General features: G+C 41.5%; 1 protein-coding gene across 2 annotated transcripts in view; it reads left to right on the top strand.

Annotated features, from left to right (window-relative positions):
• LOC132899356 (arf-GAP with coiled-coil, ANK repeat and PH domain-containing protein 2-like) overlaps positions 1-26,707 on the top strand; it is a 111,169-nt gene that overhangs the window by 47,653 nt on the left and 36,809 nt on the right. For both annotated transcript variants that reach the window (XM_060941155.1, XM_060941154.1), the window contains exons 7-9: positions 2,329-2,373; positions 2,483-2,578; positions 17,457-17,531. In XM_060941155.1, coding sequence (XP_060797138.1) covers positions 2,329-2,373; positions 2,483-2,578; positions 17,457-17,531 — 216 coding nt within the window. The remainder of the gene's footprint in view (positions 1-2,328; positions 2,374-2,482; positions 2,579-17,456; positions 17,532-26,707) is intronic.

Raw genomic sequence — 26,707 nt, 5'->3', positions numbered from 1 at the left:
GTCTTTGTTGTAAGTGCTTTTAGTCTCTGTTTTCTCTGTAAAATGGCCATACTGTTCTTTTGTGTGTCTTGAGAGGGAGAGCACAGTGTGTTCAAACAGCTCAGTCATGGTTGACATGAAGTGTTTTTTGTAAAATGTTTATGGAAGGCGTCTCCAGTTTCAGAGCTTTGTAACCCTATGTTCAGACCAAACGTGGCGAGAGTGTCAAAAAGACCAGAAGTCATTCATTTCTTATGCGAGCCAGTGTTTGTCGGCAGCAAGATCCTTGGCGGCACATCTTGGGCAGTGGGAGCACCGGGGTAAAGTTAAAGTCCAGGCGACTTTATGGTAATGAGCTATGACTCGCTTCAGCAGCAACCAATCGGAATTTAGAAGCGCTCAGCTCTAAAGAGTCCTAGAAAACAGTTGTGTAAATCTTGGTTCCATTCAAACTGTTCCCAAGTAGCCTGCCGTAGTGGAGAAATTGATAATTGCAGCTGTGGGTTTCCCCGCTGTTTACATACAGGGACATAAAAAATAAAAATAAAATCATGGACCAAGGTGTTGGAAACTGTGGGTGTTTCAAGAGCATTGGAGAAGTGCAGAATATATTTTGTGAAAATAAGAGGGAGTATGCTAATTAGTGCCACAGCATGTAAAGGAGTGTTGGCTATTTACTTACATGCGACTTGAATGATTTCGCTACGGGCGAAAGGCGGGCTACAGCCTGGACAAGTCGCCAGGTCATCACAGGGCTGACACATTCAGTACGTTTACATGCACATCCAAATCGAGCTACTGTCGGTAATCGAGCAAAGGGTCCCAGCAGGGGTGCCAGAGAAATCCAATCCTACATGCACACAAGGAAATCGAGCTATTGTGTGAGGTACATTGTGCACCCGAGCCACAGGTGGCGCTACACGCCCCATTGTGTTGGTACACTTCCGGTTGTCGTCATGAAGAGCTATTCAAGAGTGTAAACAAAGTTATCAGTTCCGTGTTCACAAGAAGAGTGTTTGTAGTTTGTATGTACGAACAGAAGTGTTCCTAATAAAGTGGCGGCTAAAGTGAATTGTCATGCCGACCGAGGCTGTTTTTTTTTTTTTTTTTTTTTTCCCCCTCCGACCGAGGCTGTTGTGTTTCCTGCTTGTGGTCTCGTCACTTCCGGAAGGGGTAGTGCTGAAGTAAGTAGCTTGACTACGTAGCTCGATAGGGTATACATGAACTAAGTAGCTTGGCAAAAATCATATAATCTAGGTCGTGTAGCTCGATTACGAGAAATCAAGTTCGGTTCAATTTCAACCTAGCTAAGGTGTTTCCATGCCATTTAGAACTTCGGTTTCAGTCGAGCAACGGCAGAAATTCGATTTTCTCTGTGTGCATGTAAACGCACTGATAGACACGGACAACCATTCACACTCACATTCACAGCTACGGTCAATTTAGAGTCACCAGTTAACCTAACCTGCATGTCTTTGGACTGTGGGGGAAACCGGAGCACCCGGAGGAAACCCACACGGACACGGGGAGAACATGCAAACTCCGCGCAGAAAGGCCCTCACCGGCCACGGGGCTCGAACCCGGACCTTCTTGCTGTGAGACGACAGCGCTAACCACTACACCACCGTGCCGCCCTATTTTAATTCTTTTTCAAATTAATTTTATTGAGCTATAACATAGCGGTTGACGTGTGTTTGCTTTGCCCTTTTCAATAAAGTTTGCAAGACGAAGCAGTCTGAACAACCTTGTAGCTGCCTATTTCATCTACATCCCAGAGCATCCACAAACTTGCCAGCATCATTGGCAGGGTAGCCAGAGCAAATTTGGAGACTCTCTTGCCATGTCTGATGTGAACACAGGGTAACAGTCAGGGGTAAAGCTGTAACTTTAAGTTTTCCAATGTCTTCAGAACAGAGGAGTTTACGGTTTCTTGCCAACATGATGAGGTGTGTGTGTGTGTGGGTGGGTTCCTCCCCCCCAATTAACTTCATGAAAGTGGAAAAAGGAGAGGCTGGTGAGGGAACAACTGTTTATAGTTGTGATAATATAAGCGGGACAAAGCACTTGGGGACATGCTGTTATGTGACATTGCACTGTCCTTGTTTGCACTGTATGCTGTTTGTGTAGTTTATAGTGTGCATTGTTTGTACTTGCTGCACTTTGTTGTATGTAGATTTGTAGTCCTGTGATATTTAATGTAGCACCATAGTCCTGGAGAAACACTGTTTCGTTTTAACTGTGTACTGTACCAGCTGTATATGGTTGAAATGACAATAAAAAAGCCTTGACCTTGATGAGATCTACTTTGGGGTAGTAACAGTAACTCTGCTTTATTTTCTCTCTGTATAGATTAATCTTCTGCAGTCCAAGAGACAATCAGAAATCCTCAAATCGGCAAGTATATTAGCTGTTGTTAAGAATTACATTATTACAAAATGTAAATTCTTCTGCACAACCGGTTTGTGTTTCTTACACCTTCTAATTTTTTTAACCTGTTATTTAGATGTTATCCTTCATGTACGCCCACCTGACCTTCTTTCACCAAGGTTATGATTTGTTCAGTGAACTTCACCCACTAATGAAGCACCTTGGGGGACAGGTAGGGCTGAGCTTCTACTCTTTCTCAATTTTTATCTGATTTCTGTGTAACATCGTGATGACGTTATTAAAAGAGATGCAAAGAAGTCCTGTTGCTGGATTTTATGAGTGCACTGGAAATCCTCCACTAGTCTCTAAACTCACTTAATGGCGCACTATGGTGATCATGGTGTGATTTTGGGGACACATGCACACACTCATGGGCTGTTTCTCAATATTAAGGAAGAATTTGTGTTTGTGGGAGAAATTTTCTTGCCAAGTGTTCTTATGAGATAGACAAGAAGATGGTCTTGGATGAGTTTAGCTTTGGTGCTAAAGAGAGATTTATTTATTTATTTATTTATTTATTTGAAACCACCAAGAGATATACCACAATACCACTTTTTTCTTTTCTGATACTAATACTGAATCCTTAAGTATCAGGACAGGTCCATTACTTGCCAGATTTTTTTCTTCTTTAAAAATGACTTCGCTTTAAAATGGATCACTTCACAGTTAAACTCTTTCACATGAAAAAGTTGCAAATATGAAATCAATCCTAACAAAAGTAAAATCAGTTAAGTCTCTTTTTACTTGTAAACATTTTCCAGTTCCAAAAACGCATTTATTTTCCAATTTCAATTTTTGCCATTTGTTACAGGATCTTAAAGGAGATACGCAGAACCATTATTTTCAAATACATTTCTGAGTGGATAGTATCTCCATCCTTGACTCTTGTATACTGCATAAATGGGAATTTAAAAATATATTTTTGAGAGTTAAAAATCGACCGCAAAGTTGGCATTGGAGCTGCCCCGCTGAGCCAGCCAGCCCTGAGCGTGTGACGTCACAACAGGAACCGGTTTTAAGGTCGAGGTCTTTGACAGCTATAGACCAAAGTCATATAAATAAAAAATTTATGGTGAAAGTAAGAAATAGCGTTACCGACTCGCTCAACTAAGACTGATTTGACTTCATTGATTGTGGGTTGACTCTCATTAAAACAGGATAGGTGTTATAACTTCTGCAACACACATGTACATGCATGCGTTTTCACTGATAAACTGTCAAAGGCTAATTAAATAATCAGATGAACTGAGACAATCACATTCTGAAGCAAATTAAATAATCTTATACCGGTAACTTAAACACGCAATACAAGTTACATGTATTAATCTAAATGCAGGTAAACAACGAGTGTTTTTGTTTTGTATCTAAATGAGTCGTATCTTACCCGTCTGTGTTCTTGCTTCTTGAAGGCTGACCTTGTGGCTGATTGTTTCTAAACAATCTGACTTTTTGTTGTTCGTTCAGTTCTCTGTTCATTCACTTCTTCCATGTAAGGGTGAGATATTGCTGCTGAGGCAAGTATATCCAGTGGAGAAATCAGACGACTGGTCCACTCGTTCTCCATTTTCTTCATACTGAATACTCTGCCATTACTGCTCGGCTCAGGCAATTACTAAAACCCGGGACGGGACATCACCGGTTTTGGTAACAACCGCGGGGAGGTCACTGCCCGAGCGATAATAGTCACATCCCATCCTGTTCCGTCCCGGGTTTTAGCCACAACCTTCAGCTCACACTCCGGGAGAACTGGTTCAACTGATCTTGCTTTCCTTTTCTTGTAGTTTTCTTTAATTGTTGGTACTTAGGGCTCTACAGTGCGTGCATTTCACTCGTGTTTGCGAGCGAATTTTTCGGCATGCGAACAACGAAAAAAACGCGCATTCGTGCGAGGGCTTCTTGCGGCCGACAGTTTAGGAAAGCACTGAGCACAGACGCGATGAGTTTAACATTCTAAAATGTATCAAACGTTAAACTGCAAAGTATGTAAATTCAGTGCTGGATAGCCTACCTAATATAGTGTAACGAGTAACGGCCTGTATTGTTGCAAGTGTGTGTGTGTGTGTTCTGCCTGCGCCTTGCTCCCTGTCTGTAGTTGCGTGCATTGCCCCTGTCTTGCACCTGCAATGGTTCCCATGGCAGCCGGGGGGGGGGAGTGAAAAAGTTACTTTTTTTTTTGCCGTTCTGCCCTAGCCTGGGAAATCCCATGCTGCTTTGCACAATCGTTCCGATCTGAAAAGACAGCATGGAAACTATGGTCTAAAGGCTCGCCTGAGTTAGGGAGCCAATCAGAGAGTAGGGAGGGGTGGAAAGACGGTGACGTGTACTACTCAACAAACGGAAGCTTGTAGTTTATTTGGGACTGTTTACGGATCACATTTAACGTGGCGGCGAGCGATACGAACCAAACTTCCGATCAAGCTTTAGACACTGTTCTGAATAGTTTAGAGCGAAAGTTTGTTTTAAAAAAAAGAACAGCATTTGGCGTTACAGTCTTTCACTTCTTCGTCGCTCTAACTACGTCACCGGGTACAACTGCCATGATTGGCCATGGGCTACGTATACGCCAAATGATAGACATTCGCAACGTCCAATAAACGGCCGTTGACAATCGTAAACCACACCTCCCCTACGAGAAATTCAATAGGCGGATTCCAGACCATATTTCACTTGTGATATGGTCTGGTGTTAACCAGACTAGTTCTGCCCCATCTTTCTGTGATTGCCCCTCTTTCCCACGGTTGTATGTTGTGGGTGTGGCATTAGGTGGGAAAAGTGCTTTTTAGGGATTCATCAAATCATTCAACTGAGAGATAACTGAGAGCTGGTACGGACCGAGCTGAGAAATATATTCACTATGCAGAGAATAACGGCGTTTTTTAAAAGCAATGATGGTGGAAACAAGAATAAAAGGATGGGCGAGGAAGAAAGTGTAGTGAAGAAAGCTAGAACGACGGGAGAAGGTGCGGGAAAATTATATAATGAGATGGAAAGCACACACCCCAGTGCAAACATTTAGATGGGAACATACAACACAGCAGAAAAACAAATAATATACAGTATATACAAATGGTGCATGTCACAACACAGCAGAAAAACAAAGAATATATACAGTTAGGTCCATATATATTTGGACACTGACACAAATTTTGTTTTTTTACCTGTTTACTGAAACATATTCAAGTTATAGTTATATAATGGACATGGACAAAGTCCAGACTTTCAGCTTTCATTTGAGGGTATCCACATTAAAATTGGATGAAGGGTTTAGGAGTTTCAGCTCCTTAACATGTGCCACCCTGTTTTTAAAGGGACCAAAAGTAATTGGACAATTGACTTAAAGGCTATTACATGGGCTGGTGTGGGCAAGTCCTTCGTTATGTCATTCTCAATTAAGCAGATAAAAGGCCTGGAGTTGATTTGAGGTGCGGTGCTTGCATTTGGAAGATTTTGCTGTGAAGAAAACATGCGGTCAAAGGAGCTCTCCATGCAGGTGAAACAAGCCATCCTTAAGCTGCGAAAACAGAAAAAACCCATCCGAGAAATTGCTACAATATTAGGAGTGGCAAAACCTACAGTTTGGTACATCCTGAGAAAGAAAGAAAGCACTGGTGAACTCATCAATGCAAAAAGACCTGGACGCTCACAGAAGACAACAGTGGTGGATGATCGCAGAATAATTTCCATGGTGAAGAGAAACCTCTTCACAACAGCCAACCAAGTAAACAACACTCTCCAGGAAGTAGGCGTATCAATATCCAAATCTACCATAAAGAGAAGACTGCATGAAAGTAAATACAGAGGGTTCACTGCACGGTGCAAGCCACTCATAAGCCTCAAGAATAAAAAGGCTAGATTGGACTTTGCTAAAAAAACATCTAAAAAAGCCAGCACAGTTCTGGAAGAACATTCTTTGGACAGATGAAACCAAGATCAACCTCTACCAGAATGATGGAAAGAAAAAAGTATGGCGAAGGCGTGGTACAGCTCATGATCCAAAGCATACCACATCTGTAAAACACGGCGGAGGCAGTGTGATGGCTTGGGCATGCATGGCTGCCAGTGGCACTGGGTCACTAGTGTTTATTGATGATGTGACACAGGACAGAAGCAGCCGGATGAATTCTGAGGTATTCAGAGACATACTGTGTGCTCAAATGCAGCCAAACTGATTGGTCGGCGTTTCATAATACAGATGGACAATGACCCAAAACATAAAGCCAAAGCAGCCCAGGAGTTTATTAAAGCAAAGAAGTGGAATATTCTTGAATGGCCAAGTCAGTCACCTGATCTCAACCCAATTGAGCATGCATTTCACTTGTTAAAGACTAAACTTCAGACAGAAAGGCCCACAAACAAACAGCAACTGAAAACCGCTGCAGTAAAGGCCTGGCAGAGCATTAAAAAGGAGGAAACACAGCGTCTGGTGATGTCCATGAGTTCAAGACTTCAGGCAGTCATTGCCAACAAAGGGTTTTCAGCCAAGTATTAGAAATGAAGATTTTATTTGCAATTATTTAATTTGTCCAATTACTTTTGAGCCCCTGAAATGAAGGGATTGTGTTTAAAAAATGCTTTAGTTCCTCACATTTTTATACAATCATTTTGTTCAACCCACTGAATTAAAGCTGAAAGTCTGAACTTCAACTGCATCTGAATTGTTTTGTTCACAATTCATTGTGGTAATGTACAGAACCAAAATTAGAAAAATGTTGCCTCTGTCCAAATATTTATGGACCTAACTGTATACAACTGGGCGTGTTGAGTTGCAGATGTTAATTGCACATTAGTTATAGAAACTCAGTTCAGCTACAAAACTCCGGATATTGCACTGTATTTGGTATTGTATTGGGTATAGATGTAAAAGTGTAGAAATATAAATATAAAATATACAAAAGCTATAAAAACTAAAAAGTTGCTCTGTGAGGTTTCACTGTAATAAGTATTGCACACTATCAGGTAAGTGTGAGAATATTGTCCTTTTAGGTCCTTGTTGGTGCATTGTTGCACCTGCCAGAAGTGGCATCAGTCAGTGCATGTGATTTAGCCTTTTTCACATTACGTCACTTGCAGAAGAACCTCACATCTGTTTTCAGCCTTTTGAATGGAAGAAGAGGCGGCATGCTAATCTGCTGGCTAACAAGTAGCAACCATAGAAAGTCAGTAAACTTCCTCTCCAAAACAAGGCAGATAGGTGACTGGAATGGTCGCTAACAACACGTAATGATAAACAACAATGCGCAATATTATTATCAATCTTATCTGTGAATGACACAGTTTTGTTAACATATGCTGCCGCCGTATACCTCTTCTTCCATTCAAAAGGCTGAAAACAGATAGGAGTTCCCCTGCAAGTGACGTAATGTGAAAAAGGCTAATTGTTCAAGGTGGTTATGGCCTATGGGGGAAAAAACTGTTTTTGAGTCTGTTGGTCCTTGCATTGATGCGCCTGTAACGCCTGCCTGAGGGCAGCAAGTCAAAGAACTCAGAGCCAGGGTGGGAGCTGTCCTTGATGATGTTGTTAGCTCTGCTGAGCTCTGCTCTCTGTTTAGCTACGGTTTGTTCATTCATTCAGTTGTTCGTTATTCATTTTATTCATTCGTTCATTCATTCATTCTCAATTGAATTTTGAGTTTTATGTGTTGGTGTGTCTAAGGTTTGCGCTGCAATAAACCTCTAAAATGAAAACCTGCTTGTGCCCCCATTTTTTTCCCTGTGCTCCTAAAATTTTTAACTTAGGAGCACGTGTGCTCCTGAAAAAAAAAAGTTGGTGTAGAGCCCTGTTGGTACTGCAGCCTCTTTCAATCCGGGCTTATAGCAAACGCTCCTCAACAGATCAGAGGTCTCATACGAGTCTTCAGTAAAGTGTGCAGAGCAGAGGAGAGACCACTTTGTAGGCGCCCAATGTGCCTGTAAACTTCTCACAAAACGCGTCCAAATCTTTCTTGGGCCATGAATGCAACGTAAATCCATCTTCTGTCATGTTGCTGCACCCACCACGTGGCATGGTGATAAATTAGCTCAAAATGGAGGCTTGAAGTTACAGTCAGCTCTGTGTTTTAGTATAGCGGAAATGGCAATGAGACCTATAGCCTTCCTGCGGTGACGTCACAGATGTCAAGGTCATTCACTCAGACCACTACCTATATGTATCATTTTAATTGTAAAAATTACTATATTAGATTTATTGTTAACGCTTAAAACTGTTCCTATGCCATTCTTGAGGTCTCAAGGCATTTATAAACAAAAAGTGAGGCCATGGTTCTGCGTATCTCCTTTAAATCCGATCAACACCCCCACCCCCATACTAGGTTGTACTGCATCTGTGCCATTTCTAGTGCAAACAGCTTTCTGTTTCAATCAATATGGCACAAAGAGGCAAGTTGTCCTACAAAGTTCCAATTAGTATGTGGCTTGGCATCTTTAAATTGCCCCTGTTTTTTTTTTTTTTGTGTGTGTGTGTACACATAAGCGTGTGCCCCACACCATCCAGGGTGTATTCCTGCCTCACATTCTCCCAGTGTTACCGAGATAGACTCTGGAACCACTACCAGTCTGACCAAGATGAATTAATGAATTTCCAGTAACCTTTTTAACATTTTACACTACCGTTCAAAAGTTTGGGGTCACTTTGAAATGTCCTTATTTTTGAAAGAAAAGCACTGTTCTTTTCAATGAAGATCACTTTAAACTAATCAGAAATCCACTCTACACATTGCTAATGTGGTAAATGACTATTCTAGCTGCAAATGTCTGGTTTTTGGTGCAATATCTCCATAGGTGTATAGAGGCCCATTTCCAGCAACTGTCACTCCAGTGTTCTAATGGTACAATGTGTTTGCTCATTGCCTCAGAAGGCTAATGGATGATTAGAAAACCCTTGTACAATCATGTTAGCACAGCTGAAAACAGTTGAGCTCTTTAGAGAAGCTATAAAACCGACCTTCCTTTGAGCAGATTGAGGCCAAGTTTACATTAGACCGTATCTGTCTCGTTTTCTTCACCTGATGCACTGTCCGTTCACATTAAAACGCCGGGAAACGGGAATCCGCCAGGGCCGATGTATTCAACCCAGTTCGTATTTGAACCGTTGCTGTGTAAACATTGAGGATACGCTGTGCTGAGCTCTAGCTGACGTCATTGGACAACGTCACTGTGACATCCACTTTCCTGATTCGCTGGCGTTGGGATCACACACACAGCGGCTCAGTCCCGAATCACTGCTCGTGCGCTTCACTCACGCGCTCTGTGAGCCGCGCAGGGCCGGAGTGCACACCCTCCAGAGGGCACTCGCTGTTCAGGGCGGAGTGATTTGGAGCGCAGGAGGAAGCGCTGAGCCGCACTGAGGTTTATTTACACATTTCAACCTCCTTCAGGCGCTTAAACTCAGTGAGAACATGAACATCACAGCCAGGTGTGTTTATCTGCTGGAGAAGGTGTTCGCTTGCCATCCTTCCACTTGCAAGTGGTGAGTGACTTGCGCATGCCCGATATGCACTGGGATCATGTGACGTGCCGTCTAATTAGTCATGTGATTAGCGTATCCGTGTATTGGCGTTGCTGTGTGCACGCGAATCGTTTTAAAAACGTTAATCTGATGATCCGCTGATTCGAAATAATGTAAACAGGGCCTGAGTTTCTGGAGCATCACATTTGTGGGGTCGATTAAATGCTCAAAATGGCCAGAAAAATGTCTTGACTATATTTTCTATTCATTTTACAACTTATGGTGGTAAATAAAAGTGTGACTTTTCATGGAAAACACAAAATTGTCTGGGTGACCCCAAACTTTTGAACGGTAGTGTATATTGAAGCAAAAAAAAAAAAAGTTCTGGATTCTTGTGTAGATGTGGAAAGTTTAAAAGCCTTTCCAGACCTCAAAAAGGGGAAACTTCAGAAAACATTTCTTGTATATGCATTAAATTTCCAGAAATATTTTCTGGACTGTAACAGCCTCCTAATGTACATCACATTTTAATGTTCTCCATTTTCATGGCCCAGTTCATGGTCCTAAAAATGTATATTTAAAAACAGTGTCTGGAATGGGGAAAAAAAAAAAGTCTGGTTTGGAATTTTCTTCAGGTATCAAGAAAGGTTTCACTGTGAACATATAGTTGAGGCCAAAAGTTTAAATACACCTAGGCTAATTTAGACTCGGTTTTCGGCAACATTTTGTTACCATGTATTTCCTGTGTCCAGTCATTTCTAAAGAATAACGAAGAGACAGATTTGTTTCATGTTTTATTCACTATATCAGATTTTCATTGGATCAGAAGTTTGCAGAGTATTTGGTGGCTTTGACTTTTAATTGTTTGAACTTGAATCAAACACTTGATGTCGCCTTCCACGAGCTTGTCACAATACTTTGCAGAATTTTTTGCTCATTCCTCCTGACAGAATGTGTGGAACTTGTGCCTCGGTCACAACTAGCCGTACGTGCTCCTACAGCTGGTCTATGTGCAAAAAACACAAGAAACGCACGGAGGGCGCGCATGTGACGTGCTGATTTTCGAGCCGTAGACTGGCCGCAGAGGTTCTTTGTAATGTCAAACTCTACGGGCGCTTACGTTTTTTTCAGGTTGCTAGACAAGCTTATGGCCAACGCGCGTCTTTCTCCACTAACAAAAAAAAAAAACGGCAGCGATTTCAGAAACGCCAAAAATTGCACGGCCAAAAAATCGTACGTCTGGTTGTGACCTAGGCTTTAGTCAGGTTTGTGGGCCTCCTCACTGAGGCACTTTCAGTTCAGTCCATAAATTTGTCTGTGGGAATTGGGTCAGGGTTTTATGATGTCCAGTCAAATACTTTCGTCACTTGGTATTTAAGCTATTTTATTACAACTTTGGAGGTTTGCTTAGGATCATTGTCCTTCTGGAAGACCCGTTTGAGACCAGTTTTAATGTTCTGGCTGATTTTCTTGAGATTTTGCTTCAATATTTCTAGATAATTCTCCTTCATGATGCCATCTATTTTCTGAAGTTCACCAGTCACTTTTCCAGCAAATCAGCCCCACAATATGATGCTGCCACCCCTCACAGCTGGGACGATGTTCTTTACATTAAAAACCCTCACGCTTTTTCCTCAATCACATATCAGTGATCATTATGGCCAGCAGTTAAACCTTTATTCCATCTGACCAGAGAACAGTACTCCAAAAGCCTGGTGATCACCTGCAAACTTGAGTCTGGCTTTGTCTTTGATTAGTGGCTTCTTCCTTGTGCAACAGCCTTTCAGTCTGTGGAAGCACTGGGATCTATTAATGGTGGATGTACACATTTGGTACCTGATGTCGTCTTCACCAGTTCCTTTGTTATGGGGTTCACTTGAAGCTTTCAGACAAAAGTTCATTCATACCTGGGAGTTCATTTGTGCCTCTTGTCTGTGTGCTCCCAAGATTTTGAATATTTGCATGTTTGTTTGTACATATGCTTGTAATTACCATCAGTTGTTTGAAAATTGCTCTTAAGGAGCAACCGGACTTGTGGAGGTCCACAATTAGTTTGCATGAGGTCTTGGATTTCCTATGGTATCAAGGGCAAAAAGACAACGGTCCTCATCTATGAAATGAACGTACAACAGAAAACCGGGCGTGCAGGTATTTCCACTCCGAGCTCGGCATTTATCAGTGTAGATGTGAGCAGAGGCTACAATCAAATTTCGCACCAAGTCTCACCTCGTGTACGCAAGTTTTCGAGTCAGTTCTGACATGCAGTGCAGCATAGTAGGCTATATCTGGTTGACTGGAAAATTATTAGACCATATATTCTGACTGGCATCTAAATACTACTTATTAAAGCACTTTAGAGGGTCAAGGTGTGTGTTTGGTTTGTTTTTTGCACAAGATTAATTTCTGTTTCATTTTGAGAAAGCCTACTTGTTGTGCTCGGCTACTGGTGACATAATTACAAAGAAAATTAAGCAATGGGTAGGCTAACTGATTTGCAGTCTGATTAGATGCTTATTCAGTCACCTGTTTAAACTAGAGCTTTGCCAGTCATCAAATCTCAGCAATGGCAAATGTGGCTCAGTTAGATCTCATGTCCATAAGACACGACATGACACGGGAGTGCAGGAATTTTTTTTTTTCTTTTTAAATGGTGAGTGATGAGTGATTTTTAAGTTGCTTTTTGCTCCCAAGTCATCCAGCACTGAGGTGTGTCGGCACGGAAGCGGGGAGCACACCCTCGTAGCTCACAGTTGCTGGCTCTGTGGGGCTCCTGGCTGGTTTGTCTAACCAAAGGATGAACACCACTGGTGCCTGGCTCTGACTGGTCTGAAACGTCATTAAAATGAGGGAATAAAGAAACTCCACGACTGTATAATTTTTGCTGGCGAGTTTGAGATCTGACCATTTTTTTTTCTTCACCTACATGTAAAGATTTGCGATATAAGCCATTATGTTACATGGACATGAGTATTTTACTGGGAGATACACCACTCATATCTTTCATACGTGCTACATCTGGGACATGGAGAACTGCAACCATGACCTAAATCTCTGTCACTAACTCACAAGGAAATCAATTAATTGTTTTGATAAATTTGGGTATTTTTTGGTTGTGAATGTGTCTATATAATAAAAAGAACATCACATGTTTGCTTGAAAATACAAAGGTTATCTTCTCGTGTTGAAAAATGTGCATTTTTTTCATACAAAATACAACCCCGATGCCAAAAAAGTTGGGACAAAGTACAAATTGTAAATAAAAACGGAATGCAATGATGTGGAAGTTTCAAAATTCCATATTTTATTCAGAATAGAACATAGATGACGTATCAAATGTTTAAACTGAGAAAATGTATCATTTAAAGAGAAAAATTAGGTGATTTTTTAAATTTCATGACAACAACACATCTCAAAGTTGGGACAAGGCCATGTTTACCACTGTGAGACATCCCCTTTTCTCTTTACAACAGTCTGTAAACGTCTGGGGACTGAGGAGACAAGTTGCTCAAGTTTAGGGATAGGAATGTTAACCCGTTCTTGTCTAATGTAGGATTCTAGTTGCTCAACTGTCTTAGGTCTTTTTTGTCGTATCTTCCGTTTTATGATGCGCCAAATGTTTTCTATGGGTGAAAGATCTGGACTGCAGGCTGGCCAGTTCAGTGCCCGGACCCTTCTTCTACGCAGCCATGATGCTGTAATTGATGCAGTATGTGGTTTGGCATTGTCATGTTGGAAAATGCAAGGTCTTCCCTGAAAGAGACGTCGTCTGGATGGGAGCATATGTTGCTCTGGAACCTGGATATACCTTTCAGCATTGATGGTGTCTTTCCAGATGTGTAAGCTGCCCATGCCACACACACTAATGCAACCCCATGCCATCAGAGATGCAGGCTTCTGAACTGAGCGCTGATAACAACTCGGGTCGTCGTTCTCCTCTTTAGTCCGAATGACACGGCGTCCCTGATTTCCATAAAGAACTTCAAATTTTGATTCGTCTGACCACAGAACAGTTTTCCACTTTGCCACAGTCCATTTTAAATGAGCCTTGGCCCAGAGAAGACGTCTGCGCTTCTGGATCATGTTTAGATGCGGCTTCTTCTTTGAACTATAGAGTTTTAGCTGCCAACGGTGGATGGCACGGTGAATTGTGTTCACAGATAATGTTCTCTGGAAATATTCCTGAGCCCATTTTGTGATTTCCAATACAGAAGCATGCCTGTATGTGATGCAGTGCCGTCTAAGGGCCCGAAGATCACGGGCACCCAGTATGGTTTCCCGGCCTTGACCCTTACGAACAGATTCTTCCAGATTCTCTGAATCTTTTGATGATATTATGCACTGTAGATGATGATATGTTCAAACTCTTTGCAATTTTACACTGTCGAACTCCTTTCTGATATTGCTCCACTATTTGTCGGCGCAGAATTAGGGGGATTGGTGATCCTCTTCCCATCTTTACTTCTGAGAGCCGCTGCCACTCCAAGATGCTCTTTTTATACCCAGTCATTGTCATGACCTGCCAATTGACCTAATGAGTTGCAATTTGGTCCTCCAGCTGTTCCTTTTTTTTTTTGTACCTTTAACTTTTCCAGCCTCTTATTGCCCCTGTCCCAACTTTTTTGAGATGTGTTGTTGTCATGAAATTTCAAATGAGCCAATATTTGGCATGAAATTTCAAAATGTCTCACTTTCGACATTTGATATGTTGTCTATGTTCTATTGTGAATACAATATCAGTTTTTGAGATTTGTAAATTATTGCATTCCGTTTTTATTTACAATTTGTACTTTGTCCCAACTTTTTTGGAATCGGGGTTGTACATCGCAGATCTCAAATCTCATCTCATTATCTCTAGCCGCTTTATCCTGTTCTACAGGGTCGCAGGCAAGCTGAAGCCTATCCCAGCTGACTACGGGCGAAAGGCGGGGTACACCCTGGACAAGTCGCCAGGTCATCACAGGGCTGACACATAGACACAGACAACCATTCACACTCACATTCACACCTACGGTCAATTTAGAGTCACCAGTTAACCTAACCTGCATGTCTTTGGACTGGGGGGGAAACCGGAACACCCGGAGGAAACCCACGCGGACACGGGGAGAACATGCAAACTCCACACAGAAAGGCCCTCGCCGGCCACGGGGCTCGAACCCGGACCTTCTTGCTGTGAGGCGACAGCGCTAACCACTACACCACCGTGCCGCCACATCGCAGATCTGAGTGACACATTTTCTAATAATTCGCTCCAGTGACGTAACTCCCAGTGTTTTCCTGCTGGCTAGATGTGCGTTGTTAATTTTGAACAGGTTCACCATTTAAAAATTCTTTTGATTTAACTTGCTTGCTTATTTATTTGTGGATGTGGCCATATAATATAAAGAACATTGCAGTAATGTTTGGACGCTTACAGTAACGCTTTTGTAGCTGAGGACTGCAGTTGTCATGAACAGTTTTGCACTCAAGTTTCCATAAATGAAGAGTTTATAACATCAATGAAACTTTGTTAAAACTGTTAATGTTAGTCATGTTGTCTGTTGTTGCCAAATGAGGATGGGTTCCCTTTTGAGTCTGGTTCCTCTCGAGGTTTCTTCCTCATGTCGTTTGAGGGAGTTTTTCCTTGCCACCGTCGCCACAGGCTCGCTCATTGGGGATAGATTAGGGATAAAATTAGCTCATGTTTTAAGTCATTCAAATTCTGTAAAGCTGCTTTGTGACAGTGTCTATTGTTAAAAGCGCTACACAAATAAACTTGACATTACACGGTGGTGTGAAGATGAGAAGTTTATCTTCTTGTGTTGAAAATATTTTTACTCATTCGCTGTGCTCACTTGTCTATGTTCACCACTCGAAGATAAACTTCATATCTTTGCACAACCATGTAATATCCTCTATAATTAGACTATTATATACACAGTATATAGACTATACATATCATGGATGTATAAATTGAAATATTCAAACCGCTGGGGTTAGATTGTTGGCAGCAGCACTGTTGACTGTATCAGCAATTTTTCTTTCCAAACTGCGTTTTCTGACTTCCAAAAATGCTATTTTTCAGGCTGCCAAATAGAAATAAATAATTCAATTTGACTTTGGACATTAGAGCTTCTGTTTCAAGGCCGGAAAAGTTTCTCCTTTTGGCAGTATTCAGGTCCATGTTGTAAAGTCCAGGGGTGTGGCCTCTAAACCGAGAATATTTAGGGATGTGGTTTATTATTGCAACAGGAAGATGGTTGTTGCACATAATCTCACAAGCCTACTGTCTTTCAAGCCCTGTTACAGCCACAAGTGCACGCCCTGTTAACGCCTAATTATATAAACTGGCCAATCAGAAGCTGCTAAAAGTCTTTACTTCACTTTCTGGAATCTCCTTGACTGTTTCGAGACTGTCAACCTGATGTCTGAACTTTTAACCCCCTGGGATTCTGATATAGCTGAAATAAATCTGTCTCTAAGATTAGATACATTTTCCTACATCTGTGTGATTTTGTCATTTGTACTTTTATAAACCCGGGTTTGAGTTTGTTTACATTTTTGCATGTGTGAAGAATGTGGAAATTTTGTCCATCAGTGGCTTTAATTTTATTTTCGCTTGAACTCCACGATGACGGTGCACACGAACTGGACTCTGGAAAGAGGAAGTAAAGGCTGAAGGAATGACTGGTTATTCCCAGTCTGGGTATTCCTAGACTGTGTGTGAGAGAGAGGGTGAGAGAGACGTTAGTGTTAGCTGAAGCTGCAGTAGAGTCTGAGTGTGAAGGAATAAACCTCAGATCTGGGCTGATTGAGGAGTGTTTTTAATAAGAGTTGAGTGGTGTGAGTGAATACTATCATGAAGCTGAAGAATGTACAGGGGCTCTGTAGACTGCCATGGAGAAGCTGTCCACAGGTGAGTGTGTGCACATTAACACGCCGTGGTTGTGTGTATTTTTATGTACTTCATTATATTATACTTTCTGCCCATACAGAGGTCTGTCCTTTGTGTCCAAATAAGGGACTCTTCATGTCGATGTTGGGGCGTCTTTATGCCCATGATAGGACTTTGCCTTACCCAAGCAGGGGTGCTTTTTGCCCAAAAGAGGGCATATCGCTCCGTGCTTCTCCAGTTTAAGTTGAGGTCTCACCATGCCAAAGCAAGGGAAAAAAAATCTGTCCATGCGGGGACCTCTCCATGCCTAAGTGTGGGCTTCTTTCGGGCCAGGTGTGGCCCTCTGTATGCTTGAGCAGGGCAATCTCCAAGACCACATGGGGGCTTCTTTATGCCCATGCTGGGGCATTGCCTTGCCCAAGCAGTGGTTCTTTATGCCCAGTGGGGGCATCTCACCCAGTGCTTCTCCTGCCTAAGCAGGAAAAAAAAAGAACTTTTTTTTATGGCTGAAATATTCAAATTGATTTATGGAATCTGTTTTAACCAGTTTTAGGTTGTATATTAATCTGTTTTATATAAAGCAGAAAGGGGGAAAAGAGTGGAAATTGGACTAAACACCCTTTTAACATGACCCTTAAGGGCTTCCAAAGAAAAGTGTCTTATGAAGACTGGATATTCTCACTCACTGAGTGAGTTAGAGTTTTAACCCTGTGATTTTCTTTGTGTGTGTTTTAGTTGGAGCATTTGATGATGGATGCAGCGAAGGATAAGAGGGACATGGAAACAAAACACTCTACTATTCAACAAAAGGTACAAATAAATGTTCACTCCTCCTCTCATTTCTTACTTGTGCGCTCTCTCTCTCTCTCTCTCTGACCATCTCTCCAGTACAGCAATAATCACCACATCAACCACAGTAACAATAATAACAGTGTGTGTGAGGTGGTAGAACAAACTGAACAGCACCATCTTGAGCTGTGTTTAAACATTTGTTGGGGAATTTATTTATTAAAAGGATTAGTTTTTATGCCTCCTTGCTAGCGACAGTCATGGCCAGAGGCATTATGTTTTGGGTTATCCATATGTATATTTGTCCGGTTCTTGTGAACGCAACTCCTTGAGGGAATTTCTTTAAATTTGGTAGAAATATTCAGTGGGACTCCAAGATGAACTGACTTAGATTTTGGTGGTCAAAGGTCACGGTGACTTCATGCATATCCCGTTCTTGTGACTGTAATATCTGAAGAACACCTTGAGGAACTTTCTTCAAATTTGGTACAAACTCAAAGGTGAATTTATTATAATTTGGTGGTGAGATTCACTATGACCTCATGTTCTTCGGAACACAGCATCAAGAATGCTTTGAGGGATTATGAACCTGAACTGGTTCGTGGAAGCTCCAGAGCGGTAATTCTAGTTGGATTAGTTTTTGTCTATGGTTCGTTGGTTGGATGAATTTTGATCATCTTTAATCCTGTATACAGTTTATTTTCCTTTTCCTTTTTCTCTGGAAGTCAGGTGTGGACCCCCCTTTTGGTGAAAACCAAAAGCTAGTAAAAGCTGTTGATGATCTTCAGAAGTCTAAAATTACAGCAGCATAAGTGTGTAGTGAATTTTCACTCTGAGAAACCTATTCAGACAAATTTAAGACATAAAACAAGACAGGTGACTAACATGTACAACCCCGACTCCAAAAAAGTTGGGACAAAGTACAAATTGTAAATAAAAATGGAATGCAATGATGTGGAAGTTTCAACATTCCATATTTTATTCAGAATAGAACATAGATGACATATCAAATGTTTAAACTGAGAAAATGTATCATTTAAAGAGAAAAATTAGGTGATTTTAAATTTCATGACAACACATCTCAAAAAAGTTGGGACAAGGCCATGTTTACCACTGTGAGACATCCCCTTTTCTCTTTCCAACAGTCTGTAAACGTCTGGGGACTGAGGAGACAAGTTGCTCAAGTTTAGGGATAGGAATGTTAACCCATTCTTGTCTAATGTAGGATTCTAGTTGCTCAACTGTCTTGGGTCTTTTTTGTCATATCTTCCGTTTTATGATGCGGCAAATGTTTTCTATGGGTGAAAGATCTGGACTGCAGGCTGGCCAGTTCAGTACCCGGACCCTTCTTCTACGCAGCCATGATGCTGTAATTGATGCAGTATGTGGTTTGGCATTGTCATGTTGGAAAATGCAAGGTCTTCCCTGAAAGAGACGTTGTCTGGATGGGAGCATATGTTGCTCTAGAACCTGGATATACCTTTCAGCATTGATGGTGTCTTTCCAGATGTGTAAGCTGCCCATGCCACACACACTAATGCAACCCCATACCATCAGAGATGCAGGCTTCTGAACTGAGCGCTGATAACAACTCGGGTCGTCCTTCTCCTCTTTAGTCCGAATGACACGGTGTCCCTGATTTCCATAAAGAACTTCAAATTTTGATTCGTCTGACCACAGAACAGTTTTCCACTTTTCCACAGTCCATTTTAAATGAGCCTTGGCCCAGAGAAGACATCTGCGCTTCTGGATCGTGTTTAGATACGGCTTCTTCTTTGAACTATATATAGAGTTTTAGCTGGCAACGGCGGATGGCACGGTGAATTGTGTTCACAGATAATGTTCTCTGGAAATATTCCTGAGCCCATTTTGTGATTTCCAATACAGAAGCATGCCTGTATGTGATGCAGTGCCGTCTAAGGGCCCGAAGATCACGGGCACCCAGTATGGTTTTCCGCCCTTGACCCTTACGCACAGAGATTCTTCCAGATTCTATGAATCTTTTGATATTATGCACTGTAGATGATATGTTCAAACTCTCTGCAATTTTACACTGTCAAACTCCTTTCTGATATTGCTCCACTATTTGTCGGTGCAGAATTGGGCGGATTGGTGATCCTTTTCCCATCTGGGGGGGACAAAAAAGCCCATGCTGTACTGGATTTTTTTTCCCTTTCACCTGTGTTGTTGGAACTAATGTGCTAATGAGTTTGTTAGCCTGTTGTGAGGACCAAATGTCACCTAAATCACAAGTGTGTTCCTGACTGGAAATGGTAAAATCCCTCCCTGCTACTTATTAGTGTGCTATTTTAATTTTTTTCCCACCTGTCATTCAATCCTATTTTACACATTTGTAAATTCACAGTTTGAGCACTGATCTCATTATCTGCTTTGGTAAGGGTTTGGACAGACATTGTGTAGCTTTGCAGTATTTATGAAAGCAAAATGAAATTATGGCCACCACTGACACACAAGCTTTATAAATGTGTTGAAGGCAAAACATGCATGTTGCGCACTTTTACATGATTTAATCCAATTTGAAAGCTTAACCTTTTTTAAAGAGCTGATCATACTCTTGCACTGTGTACATTTGGGCATAATGTAGGCTTGTGCGATATGCTAATTTTAGGATCTAGAGTTAATGTTTGGGTGCACTGCATTATGGGTGTTGTAAATTAGGATGGGGGTTGGGGTCGTGAGTGTGTGACCGTGTGATCTGTAGAGAGATGGCGTCCCCCTGCCGTACAGTGGCCTGGGCCCTTTGACTGCCATGTATAGGTTAGACAAGAGGGATACAGGGAGACAGAAGTGAAGAGCTTGGGGGGGGGGAGATGACTAGAGAGGCAGAAAGATGAACATGAGAAAAGGACAAATGGAAAGTGAGAGGGATATGGAGATGTAGGGACAGGGCAAGAAATGGAGAGAATGAGAGAGGGAGAAAGATGGAATAGAGGTATAGAGATGGAGGAAAAAGAGGGAATAAAGTGATGGAGAGAGCAGGAAGGGGAAAAAGTGGGAAGAGTGATGAGGGGAGAGAGAAGGAGGGGGGAGGGTGAAAGAGAAATGTGTGTGCATCAGCATTTCTAATGCTTCTCTTTTCTCTCTGCACTTTATCCAAAGTGGCTCAGAAGGTGAGTCTGCCTCTCCTGTTATTAATTCCATTTTTTTTTCTTCACTCTGTGTTGGTATCCTGACTCTACATCGTGACATTTACAAGGTCAACACACACGCGCGTGCGCACACAGCATAAATGTTTAATACAGGAGAGCCCTTCCTGGTTATTCTAGCCTGCTTACTTAACCTAGTGCGGATGCTAACACACACGCGCACACTTGGACAGGACGATGGTCACTGCAATGCTTGGAGGTTGTGCACAGCGTCACTGCTGACACAAGCTCATCTATCAGGCATGAAGATCTTTAGCCGCTTTTACTACGTGTGGTATCTGGTGAGTGTAAAAATGTCTGAGGAATTTGTGTTTTTGTTTTAAGCAGCATGTGATTTAAATGACAGGAACAACACTTCAATACTGGAATGTTACTAATGAGGGGCCATTACTTATGCAATGTTCAGACTGGTAAGGAATAACGTGCAGGCTGTGCAGTTATACAGGGGGGGAATCTGAAGTGGATCATTTCCATATAACTGCACTGTCTGGATTGTTATTCTGCTTTTACCGCATAAATTTGTCAATGTTAAATTTATTAACGAGTGACGCATCACACATTTTAATGGCTTATATTTAGATTTAGTGTTGTGGAGCGTCCAAGTGACAAGTTGGTTCCTGTTTTCAGTTGCATTACAACAACGATAAACAGTTGTTCCCTCACCAGCCTCTCCTTTTATAATTGCTAAGCAAAAGTCTCCTTATCCAGGATCATGAGTGTTTATTTATGAAACAATGTTTTTTAAAGGAGACATTATATAGCATGCAGTGTGAAATTACATTGTGTGGGTGTCCGGTGCCCCCCCCGGACTTTCTCCAACTGTCCCGTGTGTGTGTGCACATCTCTCACACTGGCTGAGTTCTAAATTGCACTGTGCTCCCTAGACAAGTGCACTACAAGGAGTATGAGATAATGGTTTGTACAGCATATATAGTTCACTCTGTTCTCAGCACATGGTGTTGTTTCTTGGGGATGTGAGGTGCAGTCTAATTCTAATGAAGAAAGAAAGAAAGCACAACTTTATTCATCACACACTTGTGAAATTTCCTCTCTGCATTTAACCCAGACCTGGGCATTTTATGGCCCGCGGGCCGCATCCGGCCCTTTAGTTCATTCTGACCGGCCCGCGTAAGGTTAATTAGAAATTACAAAATAAACGTATTTTCTAATTTTACCCCTGCATGGACTGAATGTGCATTGCTTTTATTTTGAAGTTGTGTTCAACAAAAACGCAATGCGCGCGACATGAACATGACATGAAATCCCACGAAACCTAATCCCGCGATAACTACTTCCGTAATTTGTCCAGACCAACCACAAACTTGTACGTCATCCTTCAAACGGTCCAGCCAATCACAGTGTGACGTCACCAGCAGGCGCCGGAGCCCGAGCCGATCTGTAGATCTGATACCTTCACCAAATCGACTGATGATCATCTGTCAGCTGTGCTTCGCATCTCCACCTCAGACATTCAACCTGACTCTGATGCACTCGTTAAAGACCAACAGAGACTAGATTTCTGTCACTGAACAAATAAAAAACTGAAAAACACCAAATGAGGTGATTAGACTACAAATGTGGGCATCGTTATTATAATATGATGTATCTTGCTTGATATTTGGAGTAGAAAGACAATATTGTGATGTCTTTATTGTGTTTTGGGGTGAATGTGACTGAAAAAAAAAAGTACAAACGTTCACATTTTGTTAACCATTGTTTTGGGAAATTTGACTGAATAAATGACATTTTTTGTAAGGCAACCTTGTTTTTTCCATACTCTTACCAGTCTTAGCAGCTTGTAAAAACAATGTTATTTATTGCTTTATATAAAAGAAATACACTTAATATTATGCAGAATTTAGTTCAGCCTTTTGGTCCTGCCCTCCACAAAATTTTCTGTTTCTCATGTGGCCCCATGGAAAAAATAATTGCCCACCCCTGATTTAACCCATCTGAAGCAGTGAACACACGCACATGAGCACACACACATACCCAGAGCAGTGGGCAGCCATGCTAACAGCGCCCGGGGAGCAGTTGGGAGTTCGGTGCCTCGCTCAAGGGCACCTCAGCCCAAGACCGTCCCATGTTAGCCTATGGGGACTGTGGGGGAAACCGGAGCACCCGGAGGAAGCCCACGCAGACACGGGGAGAACATACAAACTCCACACAGAAAAGCCCTCGCCGGCCACTGGGCTCAAACCCAGAACCTTCTTGCTGTGAGGTGACCGTGCTAACCACTACACCACCGTGCCGCCCAGTGAGCTCCTCTGTGTGTGAAGGGGAACCAAATCTGAATGGCTTGTTGAATCACGAGCTTTTTTTTATCTACGCTGCCCAAAAGAATCTGACTGGGTTATCTTATTTCAGAGTTTGAGTTCTCCAGATACCCAAATGTATGTGCACAAACCTTGAATAAGTGAAGTTTTCATAGTGTCCCCTTTATTGATTTTGTGTGTGGGTGGTGGGGGGTTTAAAATATAAACATAAGTAGTTTTAGATAATGTGAAGTATGTCGTACAAGTCCCTGTATATGAGCTGTTACTATAGAAACCATACTGTATTAGAATGAGCGCATTGATATACCGTAAACCTATTCATGTTCAAGCCAGAAGTACTGTCTGAGCCGAGCCGTTCTGCATAAAATGATGCACACCTACCGACCAATCACATTCTACATTTCAAGTGTGGTCTAGTACAAGTGAAGATGCCACGTGAGCACCCACTTTCATATCGTTTATGACTTCACACATTTGTAGCTTTCTACTAAAAGCCTTGGCGTACTTAACGCAGATACAACATCTGTGAGATCTGAGTGAAAACGAAGCCACCTCTTTGAAGTTAAAAGCTTGCTTGCAGTTTCATATCAGCTGTTTTTTGAGCGCTCCAGTCCTGCAAAATTTCATGACAATTTCCATGACTAATGGGAAACAAGTGCTAGAACATGAGGAAGAAAAAGAATTTTGTTCTGCATTTTCATATAGAAAGACAACCCAGGTTTGTGCGCAACCATTAAATAAATCAAGGGTGGAGGATTTGAGTTTCGCATGCTGGTGGAATCTGGGTGATGCTCGAGTTGAATTAGCTTGGGCTCACCTCGTTTGTAACAGTCAATCATTTGCTTTGTTTGTGTTGCGTCTTCATTGATGAAGTTTCCAATGACACTGTGAGCGAACGATGTCGGTTTTGTTCCACAATTTCATAATATTGTTTTTGTGAAAGACAGCCAAACGTTATCAACACGTGAAGAATGTTCATATCTTTAATTATCAGTTTCTACAAGGCAGAAAATTAGTATCAGGTTGTTGTCATTGCTGTATGCCTGAGATAAAAAATTGTTCAGAATCTTTAAAGTTGTAAAAAATAAAAAAAATGAATAAAAATGCATGATTTTTAGAAAATATTTTAAAACTCAGTTTTACAAAGGTTTACAAGTTCACCCAGCCCAGTTTATGAATGTTGGCATATTTCAGTCAGAATATCACACCTGTGTGTTTTGTAGCAGTGAAGACGTCTCAATTTAAATGCAGTTTGATTTATTTTTGTTTGCATGGCCAGTGTACTAGTGCATTGAAATATTTCACTTTACGTGTAATAGAGTATATTAGTTAGGGAAAGATATGGATTTTTTTGAAAATCTGTGAACAAATTTCTTACCAATAGATTTTTTTTTTTTACCATGTGTTCTTACAGGTATCTAGAGACACCTCACAATTTATCCACGGCCAAATTCCATGGGAATCTCCTGGAGAGCCTGTCAAAGTTGGGGTGCCCAGAGGGCCTGTGTAAAAATTGATTTTTAAGAAAAAACAATATTAGCTTTTGAGATGTCTAACTAGAGGTTTTTAAGGGTCCTGAATCTATCCCAGACATTAGTTTTGAGTAAAAAAAAAAAATGACTCAGAGTCCAGATAATTCAATGCAATGTGGTTTTATTGAACAATTACAAACAAAACTTCTTTAATCGGTTCATTGTAGAATCATTTCTCATCGTTATCAATTCTCATCCAACTCTCCTGCATCTCCCTCACTAGTATAAACATCAGGCTGGGTTAGCTGAATTGAGTCCTAGTTGATCGAGGGCGGTATGCTTTCAGCAGGTTCTGACCCCAGATTGCCACCTTTTCATCAGTTTTTACAATTGCCTTCAACAACTGTTTGAGGCTGTCAGGAATCAACTCTAGTTGACTCTGTGTATTGGTCATGCTGTCTACTGAGGGGTACTGCTTCTTGTTCAGTGGAACTCTTGCCAAATCTCCACAGATTAGGTGAATGGCAGTGGAAATGATGACCTCTTTGAGTGCTTCATCATCAGTGGTTTGTATGGGGTCAATGACCTGTTGGCGGTAATCTCATAGTATTGCCTTTGTAGTGTCTTTTAGTCACACAATGTCCCCTCTTCTCTCATCTGATGTGAAACAGAGTGATTCTTCATAACGTCCCTGAAGCTTCTTTTTGAGATACCGTCGTACATATGGAGGATAAAAGTCTCGCATGGGGTCAAGCTCTTCCATCTTCTTGTGGATCTCAGTGAGACTTGTTACTCCATGCTCCACTTCGTCATCCAACCATGTGCATAGTTTTTCAAACAGTAGCTGTCTCTCTTCATCTATGGGCCGTCCAACCTGAAGGTGGAAAATAATTTGCAATAATTGACTTCAGAACCTTCGTAGAGTCAGGGACTTATGGTCTTGAAAAATAATACCTCAGAGTTTGTTACTGGGCTCTCAAACAGGGACCTGCACTTAAGATGATACAGTGCCTCTTCAGCTACCAAATCTATTATTCCGGACAGGTGGCCAGCAACTTCAACTCCCCAGGCATCCCCTCGTCTCTTAGCTGTCTCCAACAAATGCTCTTTTAGCCGGCCCTGGAAGCGATTGTCAGGTGCACGATACAACTTCCGGGCTTTATCTGTGTTATAAGCGCACATGATTTATATTGAAAAGAGTCTTACTATGGAAAATAAATCTTTCAAACTATTCATGTGGACATGGTCGACTAGGTTACTTACCAGGATATTTTTCGAGCTTTCCAACTTCGATGCTTTTATTGCAGAGGATACAAACATCATGGTAGACCAGGTGTGCAGTAGAACTACCAGCATTTGAAGTGCTTGGCCCAGAGACCCTGCTGCGTGTGTTCATCCTGTCTGATCTTTGGTCCTGAGCATTTTGTCCTATGGATGAAAGACAAGCTCATGAAGTTTTCATTCATGGCACAGCATGTACCTGCTATATTGTTATGATTAGTTGAAAGGATTGACGGAAAGTGGCAACAAAATTTACTGAATTAAACAAAATTTGTACTTTTTGCCGTGGATACACTTCTTGAAAGATGATACAGTTTGGTTCTGCAATCCAAATCATACATCAGCTTCAGGTTATCTCCTTCCCTCCAGTCCTCACGTAGTCTGTTAATCAGGATTGCATCATCTACGATCTTACAATAAAATAATAGCTGCTGGTAACCTTTCTGACTGATTTTTGATAGTTTTTGCGCCTCAGTACCAGAACCACCACAGATGAAGCACCTCAAACCATGGCAATCGGTGGTATCCGATTCTATACTGTCCTAGAAGATACGACAGCTTGGTGAACTTTTTTTTCTTTCTCAACTATGCAACCGTTATATGCAAAAGACAACCACATTAATAGACTGAGTGCAATGGACACTAATCTTATTTGCATTACATTGTAATAATGGATATTATACAATGGCTACTATAAAACTATACATTTACACAAACTGACAGTGAAGTTTCACATATGGGGTAGCTAATACTAGCTTAAACATTAATCATTACCTAACTTGCTAGCTGGATGCTAGCTAACAGCTTTCACTTTTAGTCATCTTAACTTGAGAAAGCAAAAAGATTTACTTACCATGCCAGAAAGTAACTTTGTTGTAGTGTTGAAATGGTGGTGGTTTGGTTCCCTAATTGTTATCCATGAGACCAGGACTCAGTCCGCACAGATGGATAAGAACATCGCCTTTAAGCCAGTCACCTCTACCCTTGTGTATTGTTCATAT

Source organism: Neoarius graeffei, chromosome 15 (genome assembly GCF_027579695.1).
Source record: "Neoarius graeffei isolate fNeoGra1 chromosome 15, fNeoGra1.pri, whole genome shotgun sequence".
In the NCBI taxonomy this organism is placed as follows: Eukaryota; Metazoa; Chordata; class Actinopteri; order Siluriformes; family Ariidae; genus Neoarius; species Neoarius graeffei.
This window is presented reverse-complemented; position numbering and strand designations above follow the sequence as displayed.